This window comes from Egretta garzetta, unplaced genomic scaffold, assembly GCF_000687185.1.
Source record: "Egretta garzetta isolate BGI_Z169 unplaced genomic scaffold, ASM68718v1 scaffold373, whole genome shotgun sequence".
NCBI classification, from domain to species: domain Eukaryota; kingdom Metazoa; phylum Chordata; class Aves; order Pelecaniformes; family Ardeidae; genus Egretta; species Egretta garzetta.
In genome coordinates this window covers 1912893-1934185 of record NW_009259184.1, presented here as the reverse complement: position 1 = coordinate 1934185, position 21293 = coordinate 1912893, and the positions used below count along the sequence as shown (strand labels likewise).

Sequence of the window (21293 nt, the reverse complement as noted above, 5' to 3'; positions counted from 1 at the left end):
ATGTATCCTGAACAATGACAAGACATGCATAGTGGACGACATAGTGCATGTACTGGAGGAATTAAAGGCTGCTCGTTCTTCTAATCGAACTAATTTTGCAATCACTTATCCGATTACTCACTTAAAGGATGGCAGGGAAGTGTATAACGGGCATCAGCTTGGTGGGGTTACTGTGCACAGCAAAGACCGGGTGAAGTCTGCAGAAGCCATTCAGCTCACCTACTACTTGCAGGCAATCAACTCCTTGAATGACATGGTAGCGGAGAAGTGGGAATCCATTTTTTGTGACACTGTTGAACTTTTCCAGAAATCCAACAGGAAAGTCAAAATGTATCCTTTCACTTCTTCTTCGCTGAAGGAGGATTTCCAGAAGACGAGCAGGGTGTCAGAACGCTACCTGATCACAAGCTTGGTCCTTGTGGTCACCTTGGCCATTCTCTGCTGCTCCATGCAGGATTGTGTCCGCAGCAAACCCTGGCTTGGCCTGCTGGGATTGCTGACCGTGACCCTTGCCACCCTGACTGCAGCTGGGATCATCAATCTCACTGGTGGGAAATACAATTCCACCTTCCTGGGAATTCCCTTCGTCATGTTAGGTAACTATCTCCTCTCTCCTCTCTCTTTTGTGTGTTTGTGCCTCCCTGACGCATTTCCCAGCAAGCAGAGGAGCATCACTGCATGGCTCCCGGTGCCTCCTCCCTGCAACGCTGCCCCGTGCCAAATCCAGGCGGCCTCTTTTCCTAAACTGTTTGTACCACGTCGGGACGTTAAAGCCATGCCTGGGGCTCCGGCGTGGTGTAGCACCCTGCCGTAGGATGTGGGGCCCGCGCGGTAGCGAGGAAGAAGGGGGTGCGAGTGCCGTGCCGAGGGGGAGCCCCGCTGCTGCTTCCCTGTGGGTGTTTGGTTCTGGTTTTGGTGGCCTGCGTCGGAGGGAAGGCTTTGCAGAGGTCTCCGTGCCGCGATGACAGCGCCAGCTGTGCCGGCACATCGAAGGGGCCGCGCGCGTTGAGCGTGCAGAGAGCGCTGGCTCCTCCGGCGAGCGGAGCGGTGCTGCCCTGGCCTGGCAGGTGCCTGCCCCTGGGGTAAGGGCGGTGGTCGGTTCTGGGTCACGTTTCTCCTGAAGCCCCTGTGTCGGCTGAGCAAGCTCAGGGAGGGTTTCACGGCCCTGGGGTGGAGAGCTTTGCCTCCCCCGGTTGGGGTGGACCTGCTGGGCTAGTGCCAGCACACCCCTGGCCAAGGGCTACGGAGGGAAGCGGCACTGGCCGCTCCCTGGCTCCGGTGCCGACAGAGGCGTCTTCATCTCCCCGGTTTACATACCACCTTCACTCACTGTGGGGTACAGGGTGGTTTCGTTTTGGTTCATTTTCCTCGAGGGTAGGAGAGAGGAGGAGAGAAGGGCGGTCTGCCTGCTTCCAACCCGAAATCGGTGCCCTCTCCTGTTGGCACCAGGGTGTTCATGGGGACGCCGCGCGATGTATCCAAACAGGCAGGAGGGCTTCACGGAAGACAAAATGAGAGCTCTGGAGAGTTCACAGCCTCTTTGTTTGTGTTTGGTTCATAACCAGTGTGAAAAGCTTTGTGCGCTGTAGGTGTTTAATACGTCCTCGTTCACGCCATTATTCATTTGCGGAGAATAATACATGCATTGATTTGATCACAGCTTCCCCAGCTGAAAATCAGTGCTCAGTAATACTTCAGGTTTCAAGTGCAAGAGTGTCTCCCCTGACTTAGTCACACCGTGTAGTGATATGGCACGTTTCAGCATAGCTATTTTTATATCCAGCTCCAGGTTCCTATGCCATGCCTGTACTGTAGCTGTGGTATTGTTGCGCTTTAATTAAAGACTATGCTTCAGTGCATCGCACTACCAGTTAACATACAGAATATATTCAGTGACAGAGAGAATTCAGCTACATTACGTCAGCTCTCATTTTCAGATGACATCCATGAAAATTAAACCGTATCCTCATCAGCACGAGAAAGTCAGAGTCAAAAGAAGGCTAACTCTCTGGCCTCAGTCTTTGGTTTCTTCTGGGAGGTTTTATGCCCATGCATGTATTACAAAATTCAATTCCTCGAACTAAGCAGTGTATATTACATCTAATATTACATAGGAGGGTATTAATATTACATAGGAGGGAATTTCCAGATATGTTGCAAGAGTAGTAGAAAAGCAGTCTAAAGTCCAGCCATAAGAAATGAAAGTACCTGGGGAAAGCGACTCAAAACCAGGAAATATTAGCTCCGTTTAGGGATTAAAGCATCTGCTCACTGGGACAACCTTTTAGATCTCGAATTCACTAATAGTGATTATGCTGAGACTTGAAATCCTTGAAGCCTTACAGATAACTATGAAAAGTTTCACACTTCTATTTTAGTGCTCCTTTAACTGCCAAGCTCTATAGCCAACCCTGCTTTTCTTTTCCTTTTTTTTTTCTCTGAGGGTTTTTTTTGGTCTTGCTTAGTTGAAGTATTCCACTCTTAAAAAGAGTAAATTTCAAATATGTAGCTCAGCTCTCACTGTGAACAAGTCAAGACAGAGCAGCCAAGTTCATGCGAATCTTGCCTGCTTTCCCAGCTGCATAAAACCTCCTGAGGGACAGGAATATCAACAGGTGAACAGAAGGCACTGAAGACATTCTGGAGTTTTTAATGAGAACTGCTTTAAGCCAGCAGATAGCTAGAAAGGCAGGGTTTCCTGAAAGATTCAGCCTGCGTTTCAAAATTGGTTTCATGCCTGTATGTTGATTTGCTTGTAAAGGATGGTTTAACTCAAAGTAACTGAAGGCTAGAGACACCGACTGCCCTCCGTTATAGCCCGCTGAACTACTTCCGCTTAATTTCGGTGACCATCAGATTAGATCATAGATTAACTGACCTTTAGGTAGCTAAAGGATTCCTGGCTAACAGTGGAGCCCTGTAGCTATTACTCATAATCTCATGGCTAAAAGCAAAAATTAGGTAGAAAAATTGATTACACTGGACACATTTCAGGCAAGGCCTCTTTACTAGTATAAATCATTAGTGAAGTTTCCCCGGTTACATCTTTCTGAACAGATACTTCTCGCCCTGCACTTCCTCTCCTCCTCCAGCCGCTTCCCCTGTGTTTCATCGCACTGCTGCTATGGCATTTGCATCATGTCTAACCTGAATTCCCCTTTTCTCACTCAGCCATCCTTCTTATTTATCCACTGCATCTGGAAAACACTTTCTTTTCTTTTTCTTTGCATATTTGGGACCACTTTCACTTGCCCGGGCCTTTTCCCTTTCATCCCAGGTTTCCTCAGACTGTGCTTACCAGACTTCCAGCAATCTTCTTGCTTTTTGGCCGTTCCACATCTTCCGTGGAGTGCGGTGCCTAAATCTGGGCGCAGGATTCAGGCTGAGGCTTTCAGCAGCAAGTAGAGTAGGAGGATGATTTCACACATCTTGCATATGGCACTCCTGTTCATACATCCCCATATGACATTCTTTTTTTTTTTTTCTCAGCAGTATGAAATGGTTGGCATTTGGTTGGTGGCACGTGGTAACTCACATCTTTTGTGTCACTTTCTACCCTCTTTGCACAATCAGTTGTTCCAATTGATGCGTAGAAGGTTACCCTGGTCCTTGCTGAGTTATAGCTTGTTTATCTCACACCATTTCTCCTGTTCATTAAGTTCATCTTGAAACCATCACTGCCCTTCCAAGATGCATTAACTAAAGTTGGTCAGCAATCTTTTGCAGTTATCTGCTTTTTCATGTTTTCAAGAGTTACTTTCCAAGTAGTTTAAATACTTTGTCCAGTCACAAGCCCGTCCTAATAATTCAGGCAATATGTCTGCAAAATGCTCTGTTCAGTGTGTCCTTTGATACTAGATTTCATTCATCCTCTTTGCTGTAACATCCCTTCAGCACCAGCCATTTCCAAGAACAAACAAGCTCTAGTGAAGGGTACCAGCCTCTGTAGGTGTTCAATCTTTAGCTTTTGCATCACCAGGACAATTTTAAGGTACTAAATTGCCATGGCTTACCAGGTCGCACTCAAGCTCAGGTTGTGTAAGTGTAGGCAGGAACATCTTTTTGCCTACCCCACCTGTTACATATGACATACTGATTTAAACACGTCATGCTTTGGTTTTAATCACCTTCGTGGTAGTTGAGTCTAATTTATTTTACTCTTTAATTAAGGCAGGTTACTGTAACCCAGCTCACGAAAGGTAACTCATTAAGTCAGAATAACTCCGTCGCTGATGACTGTACATAGCCTGAGTACGTCACGACCGTGATGATTTTTGTCTTGCGGCAGGTTTCTTTTTAGCCCTCGCTGGCTGCTAACTGCATGGCAAAAATTGAAGCTGGGAGAGGTGTTGCTGGAGACCTCCCTCCCCAGCAGGTACCAAAAGAGCGGGGGTCCCCCCGGTCGCCGGAGGCCCAGAGCAGGAGGCAGAGCCCAGGGCTGGCCCGAGCCCCCTCGGAGGGGCTGCGCTGGGGGAGCGCTGGCGGAGAAGGGCAGGCTGGCTGCAGCTGCTCTCTTCTCTAGGGGTAGCTCGTCAAGTCAAACTGGGAACTTTTCTTCTTCAGCTCTGGATTTATACAGGTACCTCAAACGTGAAAGTGAAGCCTAAAACCTGTGAAAGTTGGCAGGCTCCCACCATTCGTCTGGGCATATTTTGCATTAGCATATGCCTCTGTGGTTTTTTAAAACCGTCATCTGCATTTACCAGTGTGTAAGCAAGTAATTTAAGGACAAGATTACTCACATGCCTAGTTCATGTGGAATACTTTGCTGAACCTAAGGCTATTCCGTTTTGGCCCTAAGAACCAAAAAAATAAATTCTTCAATTTGGTTGAATTTAAAATATCTGATTTATAGTGTCAGCTGAAAAGCAAGAACTAATATTCTTATTTCCTGTTGCCTGCTCCATTGAAAACTACAGATGTTTGGTCTGGCACAGATGCTAGCGTATTCATCATAAGTTTCCCTTACGCATTAAATACTGTTTAATAACTGCCAATCCTTTAAAAATACCAGTTTCCTCAAAAAACCCCGCAGTGTTACCAAACAAACGATTGGACAACAAGCAGCACTGGCTGAACAAGTTTTTGGCATGACTTCTTACTTCCCAGAGGTGGAGCGCAGCATTTAACTTAGGGACTCAACAGAAAATTGCAGTATTGCCCTTTGCACTGGAGAGAAAACCAGCAATCTGTTCCCTGTTCCTCTAGAAACTCCTACAGCTTATTCGGGGAGAGGTGGCTCTCTTCAGCTGCCAAGTTCGTGAAAAGCATCGGCTCTGTGAAATCGCAGTGGAATGCCAGGCTCTGCCAGATACGGGCAGGGACGCGGGGCTGACTCCACAGGCTTATATTTAGCCTCCGATGCTGGCAGGGGAGAACCAGTTAGCAGTTACGAGAGCGGCTGGAGCTTGCAGCTTGCTGTAAAGGGAGACGCTAGCCAGCCTTGTGCGAAACTCCGCAAAAACAGGGACGCCTGCAGATACCTCTCCTTCCCTCCTCCCACCGTTCTCCCATCATGTCCTGCCCTTTTGGGGAGGAGAGATGGGGAAAGCGGTCAACAGAGCAGGTCCAGAGACGGATGACTGGAAAGGAGGAGGTGGAAGTGTCGGGCAGGGCCCAGGTGGTATCCTCCTGAGCTTCAGTCATGGGTGGGGGGAAAGTCAGGGAGAGAAGGAGACTGCACAGAGCTGCATCTGGCAGGAGGGGCCACAGGGGCAGAAGAGGCGTAGAACGCTTTGGGAGGTACCCGGAGGTACCAGGGCTTGTAGAAGCACCTCACAGATGCAGAGAAGTGCCGTTCACTTCTCAGAAACACAAATTTGTTGGACGCGCTTACCTGGGGGAGAGCCGTGCTGGTGTAGGAATGAGCTGAGACACCTGCACAGGGGCTTTATGGATGCAAAAAGCTGGAGCAGCAAAGATGGGATCTGAGGTCAGAGACCACTGGGAAAGAAGGTTGGAAGGAAAATGTTAGGAAGCAGGAGAAGAGGGGAGGTCAGCGTGTTTGGTGATGGGAGTGAAAAGCACAGGAGAGCAGCTGAGAGGATTGCTGAAGGTTAGGGACTGTGAAGGCAACAGGTAGCTAAGCGAAGCAGGGCAGCTAACAACCAGCGCGGAAACCTTGGGAGGGTGAGGGTGCCCGGGCCAGCACGTGCCAGCACACGTGGCTGACTGGAGCTGCGCCTCGGTGCCAAAAAGGCACCCGGCCTGGCTCCTTCTCCAGTTTTCTGGAAGAACATGCTGGTAGGGAATTGCAACATGTGCCAAGTTTGTACTTCCTAAAAGCATTCGTTATCCTCCCTATCAAGCACCCAAGTGTTTGCTATATTCAGTAAAACCAGTGTTAACACTGTTTACGTATAGAGAGTTGCAGAGAGAGAGAACCAGCCCCTGCGCCGGTCTCCCTGGTGCCCTTCCGTCCACTCACGAAGGTAACTCGTGCACACACTCAAATGTTTGATGTTGTGCAGTACTTTTCCACTGATCTTCCAGTTGTCAGTTAATAAAAATGTGAAGCTTAGCGAGTCTCTTATTTTTATTCCCCGAGCTAAGCTTTCTCACTCTCCCTGTCCAGCTGCCCCTCTGCTGTCTCTTCATGCTGGGAAGAAGCGCGTCCTCCCTCGGTGGCTGCTGCAGTTTGCTGCCCCCCTGCCCCTTCCTCCCCTCTCATCCATCGTGGCTGCAATCTCTGGCAGCCTCCTCCAGCGGGTCTCACCCAGCTCCCAGCTCCTGGCCACGGCATCTCCTTCCTGATGCCTGCACAGCTCGCAGCATCTTTTCTCCTGTTTTCTCCACTGCTGTAGCATGTGCCCTCTGCCATTTTGGTTTGAGTTTTTTTAAATTTCTCCTCTCTCCCATCTCCCCTCTCCTCAGCCACTGCTGGGCCCATTGCTCCTACCCTTTTCCTTATATTCTTCAGTAACTTTCTTGGCTCCCAAACAGGTCCCCACCATACCCTGCAGTTGTATCTCAGCTGCTTCAGATTTCCCAGTGATTTCCACTATTCATCCTTTGCTTTTTTCACACTCCCAAAGGACTCCAGGAGTGCCCTGGAAGTACACTTGGTTTTTTGTCACTCCATCTGCTCAGCTTTCCCAGTTCAGCCCTGCGCAGCTCAGTTATAGTCCTAAAACATTTTGTGTTTTGTTCCTTTCATTCCTCTTCTAATAAATAAATAAAATTATCTGGTTTTATCTACCCTGAGCAGAATCCCAGGCATGTCACCTTCCTTGTCATTCCTTTTCCCTCTCCTTTTCCTCTCCTCGGTCCCTCAGTCTCTTCCTGAGCTCTCTAAGCAGCCATGCATCATCTGCAGTCCCTCAAGCATCACCCGGCATTTCTGTTCCTCCTGGGGAAGAACAGAAGTAGGCCCCCAGGCAACTCCTCCTCTCTCAATGTACCAATGAGTCCTCTCACCAAAGCCCACATTTTCCACCCAAAGGCGAGGTGATTAACCATCTCCTTACCTGTTGGTCTCCCTCTCTCCAGTTCTCCTACTGAAGGATGAGGCCCCAAGCCCCTTGAGGAACCTGAACACCAAGGAACCACTAATGCATGGGAAAGAAATCGGCTTAAAATAGAAATGGTGGCAGAGTATTTTAGACATTTGTACCAGCCCTTTCCCATGCAGTTGCAAAAGCAGCAAGTAGAGCTTGTAGTCAGCCACATGTGATGGCAACACAGCCAACGTGTACATGTTCCCCCCTCACCACCACAAACCCCAGTGAAACCCTTGCACACGTACACACTTCTTGGCTTCAGAAGAGTGTCGATGACTCAGAAAATATAACGCTTTTTGGAAAAGAGGTGCTGTACCTGTAGGAAGTCAGTCCAGTGAACAGTTTAATATTGAAACCAAGTGCTGTACAATCATTGAGTAAGATCAGGCATTTCCTCTTGACTGGTGGTGCTCCAATATACACTTGTCTCACATGAGAAGTATGTTACAGGTGATGCAGTACATTTAATGAGCATTCATTTATGCAAAGAGTAGCAGAAAGGTGTTATGCTTTTACTGTCTGCATTCTTTTAACTGCGGAGAAGTCAGTGTGTGCGTGATGGTTTAATGGAGGGCTTTGTCAGAGAAGTCCCAAACGGTCAAAGGTACTGAGAGTTTGGCTCTTGATACCCTGATTTTCTTCAAGTAGTGAAGTCCCTCAAGAGCAAATTCTACATATATGAAAATATATTGGAAGTTCAGAGGCTAGAGAAAAGAAACCTTTTGCTATCTCTATATATACATGTAGGAAATACATATATATGTTTGTGGTATACTTTGCATACTGGACTCACATGGTCAACAAAGACCTGGGGAAGGTCAGCAGGAACCGACGTGACTTTTCATTTTAGGTCTTTCTGTGAAAGACATAGTGCATGTTTTGGGCTTCTAATAAATGACAGCCCCCAATAGCCGAGAGGGACGTGTGGTGGGGGGGGACACTGCCATTTTCAGGTCATGAGACCTCTGCGTTCTGGGCAGAGGACACTGGCAGAGATGGATTAATTGGAATAAGTTAAGTCTGGTTGCTTGGTGGAAAGTTCAAGCTGAGTTCCAAACTTGTAATTATTATTCTTTTTCTCTTTTTTTTTTTTTTTTTAAATCAGTAAAAATAATAGGTTGTATGTGCTTTACCTGAAGTTTTGCAACTTTTTGGACATGGTGTTTCACATGCGGCTGATCTATATTCATGAGTAAGAGTAATGACAAACATGGCTTAAACAGGAGCACTTAAAGATATGCCTGAGATGTTTTGGTTGCACCTTTCTGACCAGAAAAGGGGAACTTGAAGTGTGGTAAACCAATCCATGTTCCACTGGCCCATATTCCACTAGGACAACGCTCCTAGAAGCAAACGATATTTTGGCTTGTGGGCTTAGAAGTCTAAACCAGACGGATTTTGTCCCAGATATACTCACTGTGTCTTACTCCGTCTTCAGGAGCTGTCACATGTACGTCCCTCAGCTGTTCTGTAGCATGGTAAACATTAACCTTTCACAGGTGATTGCAGGTAGCTTTCATTTACCTTTAAGTAGTTTTTTCACGCAGCACACATAAAATCTGTCAGAAACTCACGTTGTGGGGAAAATCAGTTTGCAATTTTGCAATTTTGTCTGCTGGTACGAATCTAAGCATGTCATACGCGAGACAAGCCCAGTGGTACTTAAGGTATTAATGCTAGATCTAACCACCTCCCTGGCTGGTGAGGCTTGAGGTGCGTGCATCAGGGGGGAAATTCATCTTGCCGGCCACGCCTGTCATTCCTTCACCATCCTGGCATCGGGGTCTCACATCCCATGCAGCTCCCCTGGTGCAGGGGGTGCTCCTGGCCCCCCTCCTGCACACCGCAGAGTCCAGCCCTGTGCCCTCCTCCTCTTGTCATCCTCCATGCCACAAAACTAAGCCTTTCTCCCCGTCTCTTCAAATAACAGCTTGGGCAGGGCGCTGCGCTTCCTGGGGGATTTTCTGATGTTTCCGAGTTAAGTTAAAGGCGGGAAGAGGTGTTACTGGGAGGAGCGGGGACTCCCGGGCAGACAGACCCTTTGAGGGCCAGCAGGAGTTCGCTGCTCCCCTGCTGTTTGCCCCGGAACCGCAGGCTTGCACCCATGGGGCAGGTTTGGCTCAGTTGCTTTCAGATCAGATCTGCACAAGCTCTGGGTAGTCGGTAGATGGGCGCGCCATGCAGACGTAGGTATTCCAGCAGCTAAAACCAGGTTTTGCTAACGCTCAGCTCCTTCTGCTGCGCTGAACGAAATACGACTTTCAACTTTTGCCAGGTCTTTCATGAAAACAGGGGAAAGCAAGTCACACGTTTAAACAGAATTGACAGCCTGCTATTTAAACGCCAAAACAAGCCTTTACCCATTCTTAAGTGGAATTATTCATTTTTTATATAAAAGTAGATTTTGAACTATAGTTTGCTTTGCTTATCTTTCTCAAGAGAAAAGAGCCACTCAAGTTTTCTCTCAAACGTTTTTCTGTTTTTAAAATGTGTTTATCTGACATTCTTGCTATCACTATAACAACAAAATCTCAAATATTACATTGGTTCAATATTAAAAAAGGGTGATCCAAGCAAATAACCCAGCATTTTCCCAGAGCCTAAATCAGTAATTTTTACTCTCTTGACATCAATGTGACTGTTCAAGATTAACCACATACGTGCTGAATTGCCTATATAATCATTATAATGAGAGCTATTAATTTGAATTGCATTTGGTATGGTTTAAAAAAATATTTTGAAAATGCAATATTAAGTGAGAAGATTTTTTTTTTTATAATTAATAGCTTTAAAATACACATACTCCAAAAATAAAAAGTGGCAAACCATGTTAGTGCCATTGCTGATTAGGGATAGTGGCAAGGGCTAGGACTATGAATACGGAGGCATTATTTAATTCTACTTATTTAAAATACTTCTCTTTGTTTCTTTACCCCTTATATGGGTAGAAAAATGACAGGAATGGCTTCATGTGTCCTGTGCATGTGTATGCATTTCTTCAGAGCTGGGGATTTATAGGTAGAATGATTTTCGTTTCAACAGTAACATGTAGATCATGCTCTTAAAGTTAGCTTGTGATTTGTACTGTTTTCTAAACCATCGGCTCATTGCTGGTCGTTTGCCACAACAAAAGGCAGCACTGGAGGGCTTATAATTGGGATGTGCGAGGTACCCCAAGCATCGCTGCCTGTGTCCCGGCCATTGAGGGTGAGACCGAGGGCATGAGTGTGGTTTCTTTTTGCCAGTGCATTCTTTGTGCAAATGTGTACTTTTTAGTAAAAGTACACATGTTTTAGTAAAACACTTTAGAAAGGGCTACACCTGACCAAAATAGACTGTTTCACAGGAGAACAGAGAGCTAATCCGATGCAAAAGTTAAGTTTAGAAATATAGAAAATGTAGGATATTACAGCAGACAGTCATTGCCAGAAGGCTGGGACCAAAATTACTCCGGTGCAGCGGATCCATACGAGTCTTATGAGGAACCCAGCTCCCTTCTTAAGCTGCGCTTGACAGCGCTACGTGAGACCTAAATGAGGCATAAACCTCATGCTGGATTTCCAGACGCACCCTGTTTTCCTGCCCGTGCATTAAGCAATTTGAGCGCAGGCTTAACGGCCCGGAGAGTCTTTCTGCAGGATCTATGACTAAAAATAACATTGTGGTCTCACAGCATGAAGCGCTGAGCACCAGTTGAAGATTTCTTCTCTGCATGCACCAAGCCATACCGCGTGTTGTACAGGGACAGTTTCTCTTCAGCCCTGCGCTTCCGTGGGCATGGCCACCCACAGCTGTGAAACACAGCCGATACTGGAAGCGTATTATTAAACATTGCGGTTTCTCTTATTTTGTTGCCAAGTAGATACGGCACAAAACATAACTCCCTCTCTGGAGATGAAAGCAGATTTTTAGCTGGTGTGAATGCACCAGGACGCTCATGGTTTTGATCCCGGTATTAAGTTGAGGAGCGCATGGGCATGCCTGGGGCTTTCTGACCGGGATGGCCGGTGCTGTTGTAGGCGGGGTTGGAGAGATCAGCCTGACAACTGAGGGCAAAGGGCTAATATTCAGATGGAAACCAATCCCAGAGACTGATCTGCTGGTATCATGCCTGGATGCCTAACAGACTGACATATCCAATTTCAGTATGTTTCTGGTTTGGGAAGATCCCAAGTCAGATGTTAACATCTGCAGGCATAGTACACCTTAGCGACACATGCGTAGAATTTAGTAGTCTTTAGAACAATAATTGCAAATGCTGAACCTACCCAACACCATTGTTGTCATAATTTTGAGGTACATAATTTTGAGGTCATACCTGTAATTCAGTTACAATACAGACTCGTAGGGTCTGTGTGACAGGAGCTAAAGAAAGCTTTGCACCACGCTTATACCAGTACATCCCATCCCGTATTGCTCTTCACGTGTTCTTCTTAATCCAGGTACCACGCCTGCATGCAGCGTTCAGGCTTACTTGCCCTTTGAACCTGCTCTTGGAGGTATGAAATGAAGTCAGGCTGTGCTTGGGTGGCTGGGACTTCACTCGCTTTGCAAATGAGGATGCGTTGGAGACTGCTCAGCTGTCTACAGCCCTCCGTCCCCTTGCCACATTCTCCTGAGATAAATGCCGCTGCCTGGAAACACGGTTGACCAGATGGTGTTGGTATCCTATAGGATTTTACTCTACACTGTGAACTGGGCTCCCAGAAATACTCAGGCAAGCGTAGGAAAAGCCAGTAGTGTTTGCAGTGCATTCTCTTTGCTCAGCAGCAGCGTTTGGGGCAGGCAAGTCTGCACGCAGTGGGACGTCTGACGATACACACCCTCTTTGAGGTCTGCCATTCCCACAGCACAACTGTAGAGTTGCAGTGCCCTTTACGGACCACAAAGGTGGACGTTGGTTAGAGTAACCCGCAGTTTGTTGCAACAGCATGATAACAATGATTTAACTGTTCGGCTCAACCCATGCCACTACGTTGCTGTAAACTCAGCGAAAACTGTCGTCTAAGTTGGGCTTGGTGCTAATTCTGTCTGCATGCTGAAGGGTCTTGGTTAGCTGTAGTATTTTATTATTTTAGTGAGAACAGGGTATGAAGCCAGATGTTTGCTTCAACTGGATGCAAATTCTCATGCTCTGCCTGCATATTCAGTGGCACTTTGAACTCTCTGTATGTTCCGAGTTAAAATCGTGCCTGCTGGGAGAGGCCACAGGAGGCAAGTCGCATATTTAGTCACCAACCGGTTGATTGCAACTCCTGTGACAAAGGGAGTCTGGATTAGCAGTTTCACTTGGCTTTTCAGGAGATGGGAGCTGATGAGCTCACTGATCTAGCTGGAAAAAATAAGTCAGCGGGGGGAAATTATCTCAGCCTCTTTGTTGACATTACTGGGGAAAGCAATCCCAGAGTTGAGCAGTGTACATTGTTATTTTTAATACTGTCAGCTAGGAAAATTCATTGCACCTTCATTATATCATAAGTTATTACAGGTACCGTTTTGGAAAGGGCAATTCCTGTGGTATGATTCCGATCTCCCGTGTACTAATTTTGCAGAAGTGCAGTTCTTGAGACCTTGCCTGCATTGGCAGCAAGCCGGGATATGAATTTCTAGCATCCTAGCTATTTCATGTTAATCAATCCGGTGTTTGTCTCTGCGGATGATATTTCACTCCACTTTGAATGTGAATCAAGCTGTCCTTCGCAGATTTCCACAAAGCAAGCTGGTGCAACACAGCTAGTCCTCTGTAAATTCACATGCTTTTTCACAGCACACTAAATTCCTCTTGCAGACAAGTGCTCCTATTCAGTGGGATGATTTCAGGCTTAAATCAACCTAAGTGAGACAGCTTTCATCCCACTGAACGGATAGTGTTACAAGGATGCAGCCATTACAATGCAAGCAAAAACCTTAAATCAAAATCCAGACTTAACCTCAGTAACTCTGTCAGAGCACGCTTACACTTCAGGTTTTCACCTACCCGGTTTACAAGGCTCCCATACCTCCTACCATGACTCAGTCCCAATTCAGCCAGATTTTTATGCCATCAGTGTCCGGAAAAGATTTCGGATTTAAAAGTAACCCTCAAAAAAAAAGGTTGCTGATGTTTCTAATCCTGACCATTCCTCTAGTCCAATTTAGACTAGAAACAGGTGAGTTAGTAGCAATGAGGGAGTAGCGAATTTTGGTAGGGGAGGGGAAGCGGTGCCTGAGAAGGGGGAAACACCTCTTAACCCAGCTTTGCTGCTAGAGGAGTCTACCCCCTCAGGAAGACAGTTCGTTAATTTTTTAGTCTTAATCCTGGCATTTAATGGGCAACCTAGGTACTGGTGCAGCGTTCAGCCTGACCGAGGTGGAGATCAATCATTATTAACGTTTTGCGTGCCACTGCATTAAAATGGAATGAATAAAATTGATTACCCCCAAAACGCAACCTTCCACACAGAAGGCTGGAACCTCACAACCTGGAAGTGCAACTTTATTCAGGGAGATTGTACTCCAGAATCAAACACACACACACAAAGCAACCTTCAAAATAGTAAGAACAAAAAAATGAGAGTCACAGTGTATAGTTAGTCTCTGCCTTCATAGATGGGTAAGACTGCAAGAAGAGGAACCAAAACCTTGTTCTCAGTCACTCCCCTTACTTTCTCTTACAGAAGGCGTCTATTTGAATACCCAAACCTCATCTTACCGTGATAGGATCGCAACCTCACGTGATTTTAGTGCAAAATGGAACATATCCCTTAATCTTTAAACATTAGAAGCAGGCAGCAGGATTTGTTTTAGGGAAGCAGTTAAGATGAGTGAATGGAGAGCTGGCCTGTGACTCTGGTGACCAGGAGGTCACTTCGCTGCCATCCCACAGGCTCTGGGGCTGCTTTACATCCCTCCCAGCCCTCTCTGCTTTGGTCCTGCCATTTGCCAGGCAGGAGTGGAGCCAACTTTAAGCCTAGGCTGCTCGTGCCCATTTGTAAAGGCCTATTGCTTGAACAACCACTCAGCAGGGGAAGGGATCCATTTCTTTTTGGAGCTTGTACAATGGTACCCAAAAAAACCAGTTTAAGTGCCTGCACATAAGTAGTGTTTAAAATGAGGTAAATGATTTGATAATTTTAAGCGACAGAAAATTTTGCCTTGGTTTTCACAACTTCCTACAAGCTCTTTTTTTCTCTCATGCATGCTCTGCATTGATTTTCCAGAGCATGTGTAATTGCAAGACTTGATCCTGAAGGAGGCAAATGAAACTTTTTATCGCATTTTCAGGCTACTCATGAAAGGGCTGTGTTTAAGCTAGGCATAATTTATTGCTTTTATTTCTGGTATTGTTATTAGCTTCTAAAATTACAGATAGCCCACCTCAGCCCCTAAAAAATTCAAGCTCCACAGAAATAACAGTGACTATCTTCTTCATTTTCTTTGGCTACAGAAGCCAGAATTTCTGTCCTCAGTCATCCAAGACATGTCGTAGGAGTATCTCCTACAATGCAAAGTAGTAGAAAAAGAGAATAAGGAAAAAATATTTTGGTGCCCATTTTATCCAGTGCTGTTCTCCTATTCCCCTAGGATTTTTCTTTGCCCATTCAGAACCTTTTTTCCTTCAAAAAAAAAATGCCATCTTTCTGTGTACTCCTTCTTAGCTCGTGGTTGTACAGCCTGACTGTAGGGCACGACCGGTGAATCATAATAGCAAATGTCAACAGGAAAAGATCTCCAGTAGCCCATTAGCTGTTTGAGTTCATATTTATTATTTACTGAATGACTCTGAATAATGAACAAATTGCTCTAAATCATTACAGATTTGTGGCTAAATCTCTAGTAAAAAGGGAAAATGAGTTAAAGCAATTACAGAATTTATTTGCAAGGAAAAATTTGCCTTCTTATCATTAATATTATAGAGGGAAGACATAGCACCAGCAAGAGAAATAGGGGTAATCGGTGCAAATCGGTTAGGGATGCAAAAAATGGAAACTCTGAATTGACAGAATGGTGAAAGAAATTCTCACAAAATGCTTCCGTGGAGCTACCTGTCCTAATCTCTGTGGGTTAGACTTACACAAGCATCAGCAAGTTAGACAACGTTGGAGATTGTCACCCCAAGTTGTGCTTGCAGTCAGTATTTAGAGGAGTGAATTAGGTTAGGTAAATCCCATTCTAGCCAAATAAGGCTAATCTTTGGACTGACATGCCTAATTTGTGCACAAGTTTGGGCTTAATCTTCTTCTCAGAGGATACCGGAGCGGGTCAGTAGTGCCACTGATGCAAAAAGTGTGCAAGTTTGTCATTCAGGCTTGTCTTCCTAAAGGTAAATGAGAATTTTGTAGCTATTATACAGATGGACAGAGGAATCACAAATTGTACAATTGAAGGACGATACTGATTCCTAGCGTGCAGATTGTGTAGCAAACAACAAAAGCAACCTATCCAAAAATAGAAGAGTATCTAAATGTTTTTCTGGTGGCTTTGTGGAGCACAGGCAACGACGCCTCTTCATGCATTTACTTGAGCAGTTCTCTGAATCGGATTCCATTTTAGGGTAGTCTTCAAGATTATGTAAGAGCAAATTGTGGTTTTATTGTTTCCTACTTAAAATAATGTGGTATCAGGAGTCATGTTACCAGATGTTATCCGAAATCTTATACCTGGTAAACAGTCATGCTCAGCATTGTGTTTAATTAGCTCTGAATTCTTTTATTCATTGGAAAGTCAAAGGCTTTCCAAATTAATGCAGCTATTTGAGTATTTGTAGGCAAGAGCCTATTAATGCTGAAATGGTTTTTTACAAAAACATCCTATAGATAAAGCTCACGATGGAAGTAATTTGTAATATTCAATGACCTCATTTTATACTGTTTTGCTCACTCAAAGCTAATGCATATGATGCCATGTGAAATTCTCAGACGAGCCTGTCTGCAGGACTTATGGGAGCCATAAATGGATTAAACCTCTCACTCCCTGCTTTGGCAAGTGATCAGTTACATTTAAATAAAGGTCAGTCTGTCTTTACAAAGAACACACTGAAAGCAAGCTTAATAGCTTTCACTATTTGAAGCATAATTAGCAACGGGGTGCCAGTCACTGATTGTGCTTTTTACTTGATTTTACGTCCGGGGAGTTCCAGTATTCCCCATTAGCTTTAAGAGGGGGTACGGTGCTAGTTATCAAATTGACAGTCTTGACCTGGCCTCTGCAAGCATCTGTAAAACATTGTTTGGGCAAATTAAGATGAATGCCAAATGCCATACCAAAACCAGGAACGTAATATTGCTACAAATTGGACAGTCGTGGTCCATGCCGTGACTCCAAATAACAATGTAGGTAAGATACCGGATACATGAGAGCTCAGCCTTTTGTTACTCTAAATACCAGGTGACCGTGATAAGGAGATACACCAGACGACCTATTATCTCATCTTATGAGCTCTGTATTTTGAATTCTTTATAAAATACTGCATACCTATTCTTTTCAGCATTAACAGAGCGATCAGCCCTGCCATCTGTTAAAATGTAGATAGGACATTCCTTGTAGGAAGGGTGGAGTGAATCAACTACAGCTGCCCCTGCAGTAAAAGGTACCGACGACAAAAGGGTTATTTTGTTAAGTTGATTAAATATTTAGCCTACATGAGGAATTTAAGAATAAACATGATCATAGAATCATAGAATGGTTTGGGTTAGAAGGCACCCTAAAGGTCATCTAGTTCCACCCACCCCCCATTATATTTCCTGGTTTTCTGGTTCTTCAGATTAGCTCATTTGTTTGGGGGCTTCTCGACCAATATTCATTGCCCTTGTGGCAAAAGTGATAGTCATCTACAGGTAGAGAGAACAGAGCCAATACAGCAGTTTTGGTACTCTGCAGCCAGCCTGAAATTCTAACAAAGATCTGTGAATTACCTTGACCTGCCTGACTGGAGCATCAGCTTCAGAAATCCAGTGATTGCACTTCGGTGTCATCAGCAGCTAATTCAGCACTGATCATTTTATCTAATGTCATCGGGGAATGGGTAAGAGTAAAACACTCTGGACTGGCTTTTGGGGATTTCTAGAGATAGTGCAAGAGCAGACCAGAGAGGTAGACAGGGGACAGCAAAACCAGCAAAAGAATAAGAGGAGTAATCAAAAGGCAGCAAAGAGGGTGGGATTAGATGGAAAGGATCTATTAAGTAAAGATGAACATGACATGAATTATTATGAGAAAATATTTAAGTCTTACATTTTAGGTGTGATACAAAGACTATATTTTTAAGTTCATCTCTGTGTAAAACACCAACCCACTTTTATCTCAGCCACCTCTCATCTGATAGCTGGTTGATGGCTGCATTCCCAGTTGAGGTCCACTATGAGAGAGCAGAGGTCTGTGTCCTCCAAATGCACCTTGGTTATCAATCACAAAAAAAAAAAAAACATAAGAAGAAGATGACCAACCAGGGACTGAGATAAAAAGATGCACTTTTCCTGATTTACCTGCACTTGGGGGTTAAACACAGGATTCTAGGTCTGCAGGTCTTTATCTCATCTCATGAATGATATATCCAGTTTAAGAGTTAATTAAATACATTACAAAATGTAGGAACTGCCAAGAAAAATAGTGCTGTATTTGTTTTTACAAGCCTCTAGATATAGTAAAGTAAGAAGACCAGTTTCATACCAGTTCTGACCATTCCGCATCTCTAAAATTTATTTGTGCTTTTTTTGTTTGTTCCATTTCTAGGATTTCTTTTTCCTGGTGGAAAATTTGTATAGGAAGTGGAGAAATCAGTGACTGATTTACTTGACAATGTTCAGCTTATACGAAGGTTTCAGTTTTTTACAGATGTTCTACAAAACAGCCAACCAATGCTCTGCTTCCAGCATAGGCTCTTCAAGGTCGTATTTCTTTGTTTTCACCACAGGTCAGATCCCATCACCAGGAAAAACTAATTTCAAAGCATCTTCCATCACAGGTACTCCGAAATAATGAAACGAAACAGCCAACCAGAAAAAAAATCCTTCTTCTTTAACCCATCAACCCTGCGCCAGCGATGCAGAACTCTCCTCAAGCTCTGGTAGTAAGGTTTGCTAGTCAGGTAGCGAATGCGCTCCTGTGGTTTAGGCCACCATAATAATTTCTCTCTTCTGCAGGATGTTTATTTCAAGCATTGATAACAGCAAGCTCTGTCTCCTTTGAGTCTTTTAGCATGTCCACGTTACATTTTTCCGCATGTTGATTCGAGTACTTTAAACACCCGCTTTGTTCTCTATTGTAGGTCATGGGTTATATGGGACTTTTGAAATGTTGTCCTCCTGGAGAAAAACTAGAGAAGACCAACACGTTAAAGAGAGGACTGCAGCCGTATTTGCAGACTCCATGCTCTCGTTTTCTCTCACCACTGCCATGTACCTGGTCACTTTTGGAATAGGTGCCAGTCCCTTCACTAACATTGAAGCAGCCAGGATTTTCTGCTGCAATTCCTGTATTGCAATTTTCTTCAACTACCTCTATGTACTCTCCTTTTATGGTTCCAGCCTGGTGTTTACTGGCTACATAGAAAACAACTACCAGCATAGTATCTTCTGCAGAAAGGTACCAAAGCCAGAGGTATTGCAAGAGAAGCCTGCATGGTATAGGTTTCTGCTGACAGCCAAATTCAGCGAGGACACAGCGGATTCAGAGGAAACGAACACTTACGAGAGTCATCTTTTGGTGTGGTTCCTTAAACGCTATTATTGTGACTGGATAACAAACACTTACGTCAAGCCTTTTGTAGTTCTCTTTTACCTTGTTTATATTTCCTTTGCCTTAATGGGCTACCTGCAGGTCAGTGAAGGGTCAGACCTGAGCAACATCGTAGCGACCGCGACACGGACCATTGAGTATACGACTGCCCAGCAGAAGTATTTCAGTAACTACAGCCCAGTGATTGGGTTCTACATCTACGAGTCGATCGAGTACTGGAACACCAGTGTCCAGGAGGACGTGCTGGAGTATACCAAGGGCTTTGTGAGGATATCTTGGTTTGAAAGCTACTTAAATTACCTTAGGAAACTCAACATATCTACCGGATTGCCCAAGAAAAACTTCACCGATATGTTGAGGAACTCCTTCCTGAAGGCCCCTCAGTTTGCCCATTTTTCAGAGGATATCATCTTTTCCAAGAAATATAACAACGAAGTTGATGTCGTGGCCTCCAGGATGTTCCTGGTGGCCAAGACAATGGAAACCAAGAGGGAAGAACTTTACGACCTCCTGGAGACCCTGAGGAAGCTCTCTCTCACCTCCAAGGTGAAATTCATTGTTTTCAATCCATCGTTTGTGTACATGGATCGTTATGCCTCTTCAGTGGGAGCCCCCTTACAAAACTCCTGCATTAGTGCTTTATTTCTGCTCTTCTTCTCTGCATTCCTGGTGGCAGACTCTCTGATCAACGTCTGGCTCACTCTAACTGTTGCCTCAGTTGAGTTTGGAGTTATAGGTTTTATGACCTTGTGGAAAGTGGAACTAGATTGTATTTCTGTGTTGTGCTTAATTTACGGAATTAATTATACAATTGACAACTGTGCTCCACTGTTATCAACCTTTGTCCTGGGCAAAGAGTTCACAAGAACTAAATGGGTGAAAAATGCCCTGGAAGTGCATGGGGTAGCTATTTTGCAGAGCTACCTCTGCTATATTGTTGGTCTGATTCCTCTTGCAGCTGTGCCTTCAAATCTGACCCGTACACTGTTCAGGTGCTTGTTTTTAATAGCATTAGTCACCTTCTTTCACTGCTTTGCCATTTTACCTGTGATACTGACTTTCCTGCCACCATCCAAGAAGAAGAGGAAAGAGAAGAAGAATCCTGAAAACCGTGAGGAAATAGAGTGTGTTGAAATGGTGGATATGGATAGCACCCGAGTGGTTGACCAAATTACAACAGTCTAACTTGTTTGTTTGTTGCTTTTTTACACTAGGTCTTACTGAGGGAAAAAAAAAAAAAGAAACCAGTGCTGACTAAGTATCTGGGGAGAGGAAGGGGTTTGGAGGTTTTCCCTCCCCCCTCTAATCTAAATCCAGGAATATTTGAAATGATGGGAGAAATTAAAAATAAATTTAAAAAAAAAAAAGAGCTGGGGGATTGCGCCTTGCTCAGCTCCTGTAACAGGTATTGCGAGAGAATTTGCACACACATGCAAAGAGGGGTTGAATTTTAGATGCATGAAGTAAGATCTAATGAGAGAAGTTGGGTTCCTAAGCAGCTATCTGCATCGCCAGTACTGCAGATGCTGTAATTATTGTGGCTAAACCCAATCAGATCGAAAGGTCAACTGTCAAGGCTGAAGTAGCACTAAGTGTTCGCTGGATGTAAAGGCTTTACAAACTTTCTGCACAGCAATAACTCAAGTCAGTGAGTCAGCTCTTGTAGGTCTTAGCCATCACATTTAATTTTTCTTTTCTCCCCTAATCTAAACATTTATGCAAGACTGTATAACAGATAGCAAACTGTACTGGGAAAGAAGGCAGTACACAGCAACCAAACGCTTTCCAAACACTTTTACGTTATAAATCACTTTTTTTTTCCTAAAAATAACATTTTAAAATGTAAATCATCCCTTGTAACATTTTTAATCATGGTTTTATAGCCGTTTCTTTTTCTTATAAAAACAAAAAAAGAACAAAAAAAAAGAACAAAAAAATCCCAGTGACTCTGTCGCTCTAGAAAATATATAATTCTATTTTATACATGTCTCGCTACTAGTTAAACACGTAATCTGCTTTACCAACTGTAATTTTGTTAGCACTCTACTAACTCATGCAAGTGGATCTAGCAGCAGACAG

The 21293-nt window shown here is 44.5% G+C and overlaps 1 protein-coding gene across 1 annotated transcript; it reads left to right on the top strand.

The window, feature by feature from the left end:
• Nucleotides 1-238: 238 nt before the first annotated feature.
• On the top strand, nucleotides 239-20399 carry PTCHD1 (patched domain containing 1). Its single transcript, XM_035891291.1, has 2 exons — nucleotides 239-596; nucleotides 18745-20399. The coding sequence occupies exons 1-2, from the start codon at nucleotides 254-256 to the stop codon at nucleotides 20397-20399; spliced, it is 1998 nt and encodes a 665-aa protein (XP_035747184.1). The 5' UTR covers nucleotides 239-253.
• Nucleotides 20400-21293: the final 894 nt, after the last annotated feature.

Excerpts from the sequence above, each read along its gene's own strand:
- PTCHD1 (XM_035891291.1), top strand. The coding sequence starts at position 254 with ATGGTAGCGGAGAAGTGGGAATCCATTTTTTGTGACACTGTTGAACTT. Across the intron at positions 597-18,744 it reads AATTCCCTTCGTCATGTTAG|GTCATGGGTTATATGGGACT; the intron begins GTAACTATCTCC and ends TCTCTATTGTAG.